Below are 11,053 nucleotides of genomic sequence, written 5' to 3'. Positions count from 1 at the left end.
ATTGCATGAAAGGACAGTTATTTCCTCCTCTTGTTCATCTGCACAGGTTGTTGACCAAGATGTGATATTCCATCAATACTATACTGTTTTCAAGTTTGGAGGGTTGGATGTTCAAAGATGTGGAGATCTTAGCATAGGCAGGAGATCTGTATGTGAAAATGTTAAAAACGTATTTTTTAAAAATGCAGGTTCAGTATACTGCTGAGCAGTGCATGATGTGATAGAGCCTGGATATTGTGTATGTTTTACATATACTTATTTACTTCCACTGGTTTGTTGGTTCCACGGTTTGCAGTATTAATTCAATATCATACATTTCTGAACCAATTTGATTATTGAAGATAAATGATATAGAAAACAGTTTACATTGTGAAACACAATATCCTACATTATGCATACAAACAGGCATTTGTATTTTACAGGCTATAAACCACATGTGCGGGATTTCTACTTTTACCTCTGCAGTATGGTGCTAAATGTCAACCTGTTAGACTACAGCATCCAATATAACAGGCACTTGTAAGATAGAAGCATAACAGGAGTTTAATTCAATACAGAACTGGGAAGGCAGCCAAGCATCATCCAGGGTCTTGCCATCCATTTCCATGACAGACATTGAGGGCACTGTGGCTCACTGGCCAGCAGTCTTCTGTCTGAGGCAACACAGATGTGCATGAAGCATACAGCATTTCATCCAGCAGTAACTGTGCCTGACCGCAGAACATGATCTGAATAAGCATCATGGAGCCCAGAGTGAAACTATTTCAATTACCTAATGTGGGCTGCAAGACTTGTAGAGTTAAAGAAACCTCAACTTAAAAGCTCTATGTAATCAGGAAACATGATATGTTAAAGAGTTGATGATGCTCTATTACCTCTATACCACATTCCCCCCCCCCCCGAAATGTAGGTATAAGCAGGATATCCCATCAAAAGTAGCATGAGAGGCAGAGCCTTCAATTCTCAGGCAGCTCTTCTATGGAATCACCAAGTTTGGGTCCAGATGGTAAACATCCTCATCAGTTTTGCCCAATTACAGTTACACACTGATGACCCAGCATCAGGTGGGTTAAGCATCTTGCCCAAGGACACTTCAGCATGGGGACAGTGTGACCTAGGATTGAGAGACACCAACCCTATCACTAAGCCACAGCCATCCCATGTTTCATAGCATGGGATAACTTTGTATTTTTTCAAGGACTGCATAATTTAAAAATTAATTGATGAATTTTAATAATTAGAAGTTCTTTTGTGAAGTGTGATATTGAATCTGATTTTATTTGTATTGCACTCAAAACAGAGGTGTTATGTGTAGGTTTTTAAATAAACATTATGTACTATGCAAAAAGAAGATTGGTCACACATACCCCCCAAGTTGAGGTTGCCTAGCACCTTCATACCTCTTAATTGCGGGGTTATCTATGGTGATTTTCTCTGTCCCTGAAAAAGTTCAAATTTAGACATACAAGATTTTAATCTCAAAACCACCAACATACTCCCCCCTGCCAACCTCTCACGTGCAACTGTATCTAGTCCAGCTTTGGGGTGAGATTTCCCAGATGTTGCTGTTGCGTTGTATACGTGGGTGTAAGTGAGAGATTACCCTTGCAGTCACATGGGCAGGACCGCTGGGCTCTGGGCTCACACACAAGCACAGACAGATAGCGGATTACCCAAAGGATTTGCAGAGCAAAGCTGTCTTTTTAAGATGAGCTTGTGACATTTCTGCTTTGGCTGGACACACTGTGGAAAAAATACAAAGAAAAGGCACGTGACACTGGTTATTTTCTGTGATAGATGAGAAGGACTTGAGCCCAAGAGGTTGCAAACATAGTGGCACAGTCAGTGCCTTACTCTGCTGACTCCTAGAGTGACCTGAAGCTGTTCTAATCCTGAAGATAAATGTATGCTAGTGCTGTGTAGCTTAGCTTCATATCTTTTTCACTTGTTTTTAAAAAGGCCATCATGTTGGAAAGGCTTGGGGGTGTTGTGTGGTGAGTTAGGTTGTCCTGGCACCTGAAGGAACAATGCAAAAACATGCAAATACTTGTCATGTTTCACTTTTCGTTCAGGAGGCTAGAATGAGGGACAGGAAAACCTCTTCACTGCTGGGCAGCTGCAGCTATTCTGCTCCATAAATAGCTGCTGGAACACATTGATTACACAGGATCATTATCATTTGCCATTTGCTTCTCCCATCATTGGAAAGGGAACATCAATTCAGTGTCTTCCTTCATATACAGCATATTGGATCAATTCTAGAAAAGCATAGTACAGCTAAGCTTTCAAGATACTTGGGCTTTCAAAGCTTTGAGCATTTCTCATCCCATCTGTGTGACATCATATATTGTCCATACTACATCGACTGATTGGGATGTACTGCAGTGAAGTCTCACAGGAGGGAATGGATTCAGCGCAGGGTGGGAGTCAGTAATATAAGGATGACCTCACTTTATGTGAGATGCCTTACAAGAGATATGCTTGAACAACAAATGGACAGGAGAGCATCAGCCAGAGATTGAGAAGAAAGGGATGACAGGGCCAAGTGTTATTTTATTTCCAGCTCTACGTGTTCTTGTTTTCCTCTATGCTTAAAAAGAGCAAAGAAAATAAGAGGAACTGGATAATCGAGGAACGGAGAGTGAAGGTAAAAAAAATCTGTAATTCATCTCATGCTCTGTAAGGAGTTGATGGAGAAGATGAGAAACAAATTCCCCCTGGCTTAAGATATCTAAAACAACATCCACAGTAAGCAAATCCAGCCGAAGTCTCCACCCTGTTGGCAAAGAGTACTCACCAGTTTAAAAAGTGCCAAGTAGGCAATCTAGACATGACTCAGAGCCCTGCATTATCACTATTTGGTGTATACAGTATTAGCACTTTACAATGCAGAGAACACTGCAATTTTACAGCAGCAGTAATACATGGTTTATGCTAAGAGCCTTTCATTTTAGAATAAGGGAGACAAAGTTTGACATAGAGTTCAACAAATTAAACTTGAATGAAACTGTTGTTCTTTTTAAAGTGCTCCCAATCAGGGGTGGAGACAGACCTTTGTGACTGGGGTGGCCAAACTGGGGCACAGACTTTTGAAGGGGTGTCATAAAGAAACTGTGCGCACACACACAAAATAAAAGTATTCATTTATCACTGCTATTTTGTCGAGTCATATCTACTCTGACTAATATGGTGCAAGTAAACTCTGCAAGGGAGCATGTTAGAGTAATGGTTAGCACGGCTGCCTCACTGCAGAAGGGTAAAGGGTTCCAAGAAAGAGTCTTCCTGTCTGGAGTGAAAGTGTTTTGGTGTCCTCCAATGTAAGCGATGACCAAGATTTTGAACAACCAGTTTCATATGAAAACTAAGTTTACCTGAACAAGTAAGCACTGCAGAGTGGCACGATAGTGTGGTGGGTAGTTCTTCCATCTCTCAACAGAAGAGTTCAAAGTTTCAATCTAATCAAGGGCTTTCCCAAATGGAGCTGGAGTGATGTGGTTTTCTGTCACTGGAGTTTGAACCATTATTTTAACACCCAGACTGAGTTGGAAAGTAAACAAACCCTTGACCCTAAAGTTTGGAATTCTTCCACAACACAGAGGACTATGTTTTGAACTACTAGACTGAGCTGACTGGAAAGAACCCAAATGAGTACATTGCTAGTAGGGATGCTAGTATGCTGGTTAGCACGGGGGGGGGGGGGGGGGGGGGGGCTTAATTGTTTTCTACAACACTTTTCTTTTGTTTTGTTATAACGGCAATAAGATAATTAAAATTGTCTGAATAAATAAACAAACATTCAGAATTCCTTTCTGGAAAAAAGGGAAGTCTCTCCCTGTCGACTAGATTGATCGGCTCTGTGAGGTGCGCGTCTCATGCCTAAAGTGGGGTCATATTTTCATTGCATCTAGTGTGGCTGAATCTGACTGAAAGTAAACTGTAGGTTTATAGAGTTGTATTTTACTTCATGAGGTTAGATTATACCAAATAATGCCCCCTTTTTGTTATTCAACAAGTCACTTTGCTTCAAATAATCTTGTGTAATACAAATAAACCAGTATTATAGCAGCAATGTTATATTTTGTAGGGTTGGCTGCGGTGATGGGGCCCCCTGAGATATATATATATATATATATACATATATATATATATATATATATATATATATATATATATATATATATATATATATAGAGATAGATAGATAGATAGAAAGATAGATAGATAGATAGATAGATAGATAGATAGATAGATAGATAGATAGATAGATAGATAGTGGGCAGGGGCGTCGCCAGGAATTCTGCCCCCTCTGAAAATCTATCTATCTATCTATCTATCTATCTATCTATCTATCTATCTATCTATCTATCTATCTATCTATCTATCTATCACTCACTCCCTCCCTCCCTCCCTCCCTCCCTCCCTCCACTTACTCGCTCGTTGTGTGTGTCAGTAGACAGGCAGGGGGCGTTGAGAGGCCGTCAGAGAGCAGCCGGTGTCTGCTGCACAGAGCTGCGTGTTGGCAGGGGGAGGAAACAGAGCAGAGATGTAGCGTAGCTCACTGAGACTCTGTGACCAGCCGTCTGTCACTTTTTACTGGGGGGATTATATGTTTGACATTACCTCGGAATGGGAATTACTGGATTTGTTTCTTTTGCACATTACACTCCATGAATGTGACGCGTGATGCGCCTGAGAAGAACTACCTTTGGGGGGAAATGTTGATGGTTCGGGACGGGTTTGTTGGAGTAGCTAGTTGCTAGCGCTGGGCTAGTAGCGACCGAGCTGCGAGGATGCTTCGGTGGATCCGACAACAGCTGGTAAAAAAACTGCTCTCATACCTTTCTCACAACGCTGTTAACTTCAATTTACGAGTCACTTAATACGAAGCTTTGCTGACGGAGAGATGTGTGAACTTTATTTTGGTTGAATTCAGCAAGCTAACACCGTGAATTAGCTGTTGCTGTTGTGTAGAAAACATTGTTGGAGTTGAATGACAGTCAGGTGGAGGTTGGGTTAGCTACCTGACCAGCTAGCTGTGGTTAATAAGCTGACTAAAGATAACTTAGATAGGCGAGATGTTCACATTTAACCCAGTTTAAACTTGTGTGATGAGTTGTTAAGAAGTTTGTCTGCATTAAACCACAGCTCTGTCCTTAAACAGTGTGAAAGAAACTTTATTTGAGAGTTGACTAAGCTGGCTAACAACATTCAACTTATTCAGTTTTGCTAGCTTAAAACATAAAGCTTTAACTTCACATTTTCCACCTCACACAACTCAGACTTATTTTGAGTTTGAGTGGTAGTATTCTGTCAATGAATCCTACATGTTATTTTTACTGCTAGTTAGATATGTCATTTCTATGTATAACTCACCTGAGCCTGTTTTAGTTTAACTTTCGTGTTACCTTTGGATCAGCACAGTGATTTTTTAGTTGAGACTTTGTCGTGTTGATCTTTATACATCGGTTAAAATCAGTGGTGGACAAAGTACACAGCTTCATTACTTAAGTCAAAGTAGAGATCATCCATGTCAAATATTAGAAACAAATGCCTTTTATGCTTTAATCAAAATTAATGTGTAAACTGTTGTCATATGATCTTTTTATTTTTTTGCTGGACGTGTATTTGACTGATATAAAACTCTTTTTACTTTTATATTACTCTTCTGCTGATATTGACCTATGGGTCTGAAATAAAGTATATCTATTACTCCAATACAAGAGAAAGTTGTTCAATCAGATTATTACTTGAGTTAAAGTACTGAAGTACTTGCTTTTAAAAATACTTAAGTACTCAAAGTACTTTTTTGAATATCTCAAAACTTTTTATTTTCACAAAGCATCATTGCAGTCAAGAAAACATAGGAGTACATTCTGTTACATTATGTTAATTTAGAAAACATTACTTGAAATCTCTAAAAACTACACCATGGAATAAAAACAGAAACTAAGTTACTCCAAGCACAGATAACTTAGTTTGAAATATTCATCTAGAATGAAACAAATGTTACGTACCTCAGCATGCTTTCTCAGGTTGGACTGTGAATGTTTGTATGTTTGAGCAGAGTGGGAAACAAGGTGAACATTTCAAATGATATGTATCATTCTTCATTTCAAAAAACCTCTAACACAGGCTGAATATATGACCATGGGTGCTCAGGTGGAGAATTAAAGCCATCATTATCACCTCTAAATGAACTGCCTGATATGAGTCAAATCTGCTCTGTGTTCGATATACAGATACGACTAAACCACTGAGACAAACAGAACTACACAAACACATTTTACTGTCTTAAAGATCAGATTTCAGAAAAGAGAAGGAAATTCATGAGCTGACTTCAAAGCAAAAGTAGTGAGTAACTAGAGCATTGATAGAATTTTAGTGGAGTAAAAGTAATAAGTTCCCCAAAAAAATAATACTCAAGTAAAGTGCAGACACTCAAAAAATATACTTAAGTACTGTACTCAAGTAGATTTACTTTGTTACTGTCCACCACTGGGTAAAATTGAACAGATATGTCATATGAATTAAGTTCATCCTTTATTTGCTGTATTCACCTGTTGTTTGCCTACAAACATGGCTGAATGTTGACGCATTATTTGGCAAAGGCAAAGGAACTAGCAGGACCGGTAAACAGCAGTCATCAGGAAGTCAGTCCACTTGGCTTATTTTGCAAGTTGTCTTTATTTTTCAAGTAATCCTAAATAATCCTGCACTGTCACCGTTCGTATATTATTTCCGTTGTATATTTCTCACCCTTGCGTTAACTTGCATAGACTTGTGAAAGCTCATAAATAAGAGCTGTGACTGCAGAGAGGTGTGTGTGCATGTGTGTGTGGGGAGGGGAGGGGAGGCACGCCCATGTGAATGAATGAATGAGTGCACATTATGGATTAGTCAGAGTTTTCAAACTGTGGATGTCACCATCACATGTGAGTTTAATCAATGTTAAGGTGTTCCTAAGCTCCCATGTCCTGAGTGCTACTTAAAATAACTTCTTAAGCTGCAAGTCAGCCTGGACAAAATATATTCTTTCAGCTTTTAAAGGTCAAGCCCTCACTTTTGAAGAGCACCGCAGAGAGTTGCCAGTGATGGCCTGCTTTAACTAATTTAAGATAGCCCGGTCCCTTTGACCCATACCATATAATTGACCTGTCTAGTCAATTAAAAGTTTAATTAAAATGCATCTTAGTACAAGTGGCTTAATGAGAAAGTTTGCTGGGAGGCATTTGTCTGACCCTGTTATCAGCTGGGAGGCAACACAGAGATGTTTATTCCCTTACAAATCGCTTATCTGTTTCTTTCATGTGACACTGGTGCACTTTGAAAAAGAGGAAGGAAGAGGAGGTGAGGAAGGCCTAACTAACTAGGTTTTCATGTCAGGCTTCCTATATCAGCAGTGCTGACATCATGCAAGTTGTGCTGCAGTTACATCATAAAAAGCCCACTGTACTCGCAGTACAAGCAGCAGCCGGGAGAACTCTGAAACAACTTGTTCTGTGAGCATTTCTCACGGGGAATTACACATCTCAGGGTTTAAATATGAATGCATACCTTTTTGCAGAATCCAGCTACTTTTGATATTGATTTGCTCCCTCTGCTGCCGCACCAGGTCATCGCCCTGAGCCCTCATAGTATTAATGTCAACCTAGATGTACAGAACATCGGAGACAGCAGCTATTTAATGTGCAAAAAAATGATTAAAATCAGATTTCCCCTTTTAGTATTTATGATTTGGTATAGTAGTATGGCTTTTGTTTGAACTCATATTTCCCAAAGGTGTACTTTGCAAATAGAAAGCTTTATGTACGTGGCTTCAGCGCTCACAGAGAAGAGTTTTCAATTAAGCCAATGCTTGCTTTAGCACGTAGTGAGTAAGTAGGATGTTATGTTGAATAAAAATCTGAATCAAAGGTCATTAAGTGCTCACTTTTTTGCATTATCTGTAAAATAATCAGGCCTCAGGTTCTGTGAGCTCATTATTATAACACAGGGAAATTAAGGGAAGCTAAACCTGAGAAAATGAAAGCACCGGGAAGTCAAGACGAATAAGTGCACATATAAATCTTAGCTTGTTCAGCTGAGCACAAATCGTAATCTTGTAGTCTTACTGCACTTTTTCCCCTCACATTGCTGCAGCAAGTTTATATATGGAAAAAGAAAACACTTGATATTTATATGTGGCCTACGTCACCCTTTGTAAAAGTCCCTTATAGTGTTTAGCTCTACTTCAGGCTACTCATTTCATGCCACATGTTGTTAGATATCTGCTTGGCATGCCTGCAGCCACATTAGTATTGCTGTTGTCATCAGTAATAACGTCAAAAGCAGCACCTACAGTACATGACTACAGTCTATTACTCTCCCCATCTCTTTCTCTTTCCCTCTCTTTGTGTTGCAGTCGCTCGCTCCACATGTGACTTCCTCGCCCAACCTCTGATTAGCTCATCCCATTTGATTAAACGCTTCTTAGTCTATATTACAATTCACTGCGTTGCCCTGGTTGTGATATATTAGTCCGTCCCCTCTGGCCAGTGTCCAGGGCAGTGATTCCCCCAAGGCACTGTGGGACTTGTAGGCTTTATGGGGGGAATAATTACCTGTCGGCCTAAAAATAGATGGGAGCACGAGAGTCGGGGGACGAAAAAGTCTGATATCAGCCGCAGTGTGGTACAAGAGAGCCACATTGTTACCATACTGTCAGTGTTATTTATCTTATTTTCTTTAATATACTGCTAGAAAAACGGAGAACAAGGCCTGTTATTATGTCCGAGGGGACGGCCAATGAGGAGACTATAATTTAAAAACTGTTTGAATAGAGCTCTGGACTTTTCTATAAACTTATTCCCGAATAGATGTGTCTGTCTTCTCTTTTGTTATGAGTATTATTTTAAAGATACCTGCTTGGATTTATCACACTGGTATACTAAATGTAAGTTTAGCCTTTAATTTGTCGCTCTCTGTTAGTCAGGTATGACATCAGCCCATTTTGCCCATCTTAATAAAATATTCATAACCTCCCTTGATGTTATTTACCAAAAAGAATAGAGCAGAGTCGCCTACGATGGATTAAATGTTCAGTTTTTGATAACCAAAACTCATTTGTTTGTAAGTATTAGGACTCTCTGGTTGCTGAAGGGCGGGTTTACACAGAAAGAGATCATGAGGGCTCTTTTGGTTTTTGATACTTTGATTTGTCGATTTTTAAAAGAAACTAGGTGCCTAGGGGTTCAAACTGTTTGGATAGGTTAAAGAAAGTTAGAGACATCACTGACATCACTTTTTATGCGCATGTATCAACATTTTTTAGAAGTGTTTACACTTATGATACATTTTTAATCATACAAAAAAGGCTGATTTATCACCAAGGGAATAAGTTGCAGCCCAATGAACATTTATTGTATTTGTTATAAAATTATAATTATAAATATAGACAAATGAAGATTAGGAATGGGCATTTCGATGCTCACTGGCATATACCAATCAGCTCGCTTGATCATGGAGCTCTGTAAGCTGATCGCGAGGGGAGAGATCGTCAGGACACCTTGTCTACCTGTATTATTTACATATAAAATACTGATGACACTTATTGATTATCTTTCCTGACATCATACTTAAACAGAGTCTGAAGTCAGATTATTCAGATGAAATTGTTTTACTGCATTAAATATAATACTGCACATGCTTATCACTTTGAATCATGTTCTCATTTGTATTAGTCCTTTAACCACAGCACTCAGTTTGATACCGTCAGGGCTGCAGCTAAAATATTACCTAAAACGTACACACACGGCACAAGATTAAATCAGAGAGAGATCACTGTCAGAGAATAAACAGAGTTATTATAGTCAGGTCTATCTGCACTAATGATGGAAATAAGTTGCCTTCACAAATTGCCTTCTCCTCCCCGTTCATGTGAACCGATCAGGGTAATTGTAGTTTGACTCATCATGTTGATAACCAGCTTCGTGTGACAGCTTAGCGTGATCTCCTTTGTTAGGTTCAGTGAAGCCACATCAGGAGAAAATATCTGGGATATGTTGAACTTGCTTCGTAGTGTACCCCTCTGTCTCGTTAACGGTCCGTTTGTTTGGCAGTCGCGTTAACCTGGACCGCGAAAAGGTGCTGCTATTAGTGGGCACTATCTCAACCTTTATGTCGGTGTTTCTGTGACGCAGCAGCGTGGCGTGTATGTTTATATTTTACAGCCTCGCACAGTGTCTGCTATTGTCTCTGTTTCTGAATCACATACCACTACACACGTATTTCCAACAACTGTCGCTAGTGTTTTCTTCTTCTTCTGCTGTTATTTAATGCGGTTAGAGAACCGCTTTAAGATGCTCTTTAGCCACTCTCTTGCGGGAATACCGTATTACAACCAGGCACCGGTGAAAACGATGAACAAGAGGACACTGCAGGAGGTTTACATTCCCTTTACATGCATTTAAAAGATATTAAAGCTGTGTGCAAGATTGGACTGTAAATGTTTGGTGATTGTGTTTGTTTAAAGCTCTGGCTCTGTAAATGGGGAACAAGCTGGCTTAGAACAACAGGCAACACAGGTAGCTGATGTGACATAGCTCTGCCAGCTACAATTCATTCGCGTCTTCTGGCCAAATTCCACCGGCTCTGTGTCCGGTCTGTGTCCGATCCGTCACTGCACAGCATCTGATAGGTTTCAATTCTAGTTAATGTGTTAGCTTCCACTGGATCTGCTCCATTGCGTTCCGGCTTTATCTCTGGTTCGGCAGGTCAGAGCCCTCCGGATCAGATACGCAAGACTTTTATTTATGCCGGATGCCAGAGCACGACACATCAATCTGTACAGAGCAGATGGAGCGGGACAGGAAGTCAGGCACCAAAACAAAATGAAAACATGCGGTTAATTTTCAGAATAAAACACTCTGGTGTTTTCACCAGATTGTATTTCACTTAACTTCAACAACAAACCGTCATGATGAGCCGGGCCAGGCCTGGAGTCAACAGGTCAGAGGTTTTCAGAGGACCAGAAAGACAACATGGATGAGGAGAGGAGAAGGGAATCCTTGATTCA

At 39.9% G+C, this 11,053-nt stretch overlaps 1 protein-coding gene across 2 annotated transcripts in view; it reads left to right on the top strand.

Annotated features, from left to right (window-relative positions):
- Positions 1–4,462: 4,462 nt before the first annotated feature.
- Positions 4,463–11,053, top strand: part of atp11b (ATPase phospholipid transporting 11B (putative)) — a 67,392-nt gene continuing 60,801 nt past the window's right edge. For both annotated transcript variants that reach the window (XM_034705366.1, XM_034705374.1), the window contains exon 1: positions 4,463–4,817. In XM_034705366.1, coding sequence (XP_034561257.1) covers positions 4,791–4,817 — 27 coding nt within the window. In that variant the 5' untranslated portion in view covers positions 4,463–4,790. The remainder of the gene's footprint in view (positions 4,818–11,053) is intronic.

Source organism: Notolabrus celidotus, chromosome 2, assembly GCF_009762535.1.
Source record: "Notolabrus celidotus isolate fNotCel1 chromosome 2, fNotCel1.pri, whole genome shotgun sequence".
NCBI classification, from domain to species: Eukaryota; Metazoa; Chordata; class Actinopteri; order Labriformes; family Labridae; genus Notolabrus; species Notolabrus celidotus.
The sequence above is the reverse complement of the archived record's forward strand: the minus strand, read 5'-3'. Positions and strand labels throughout refer to the sequence as shown.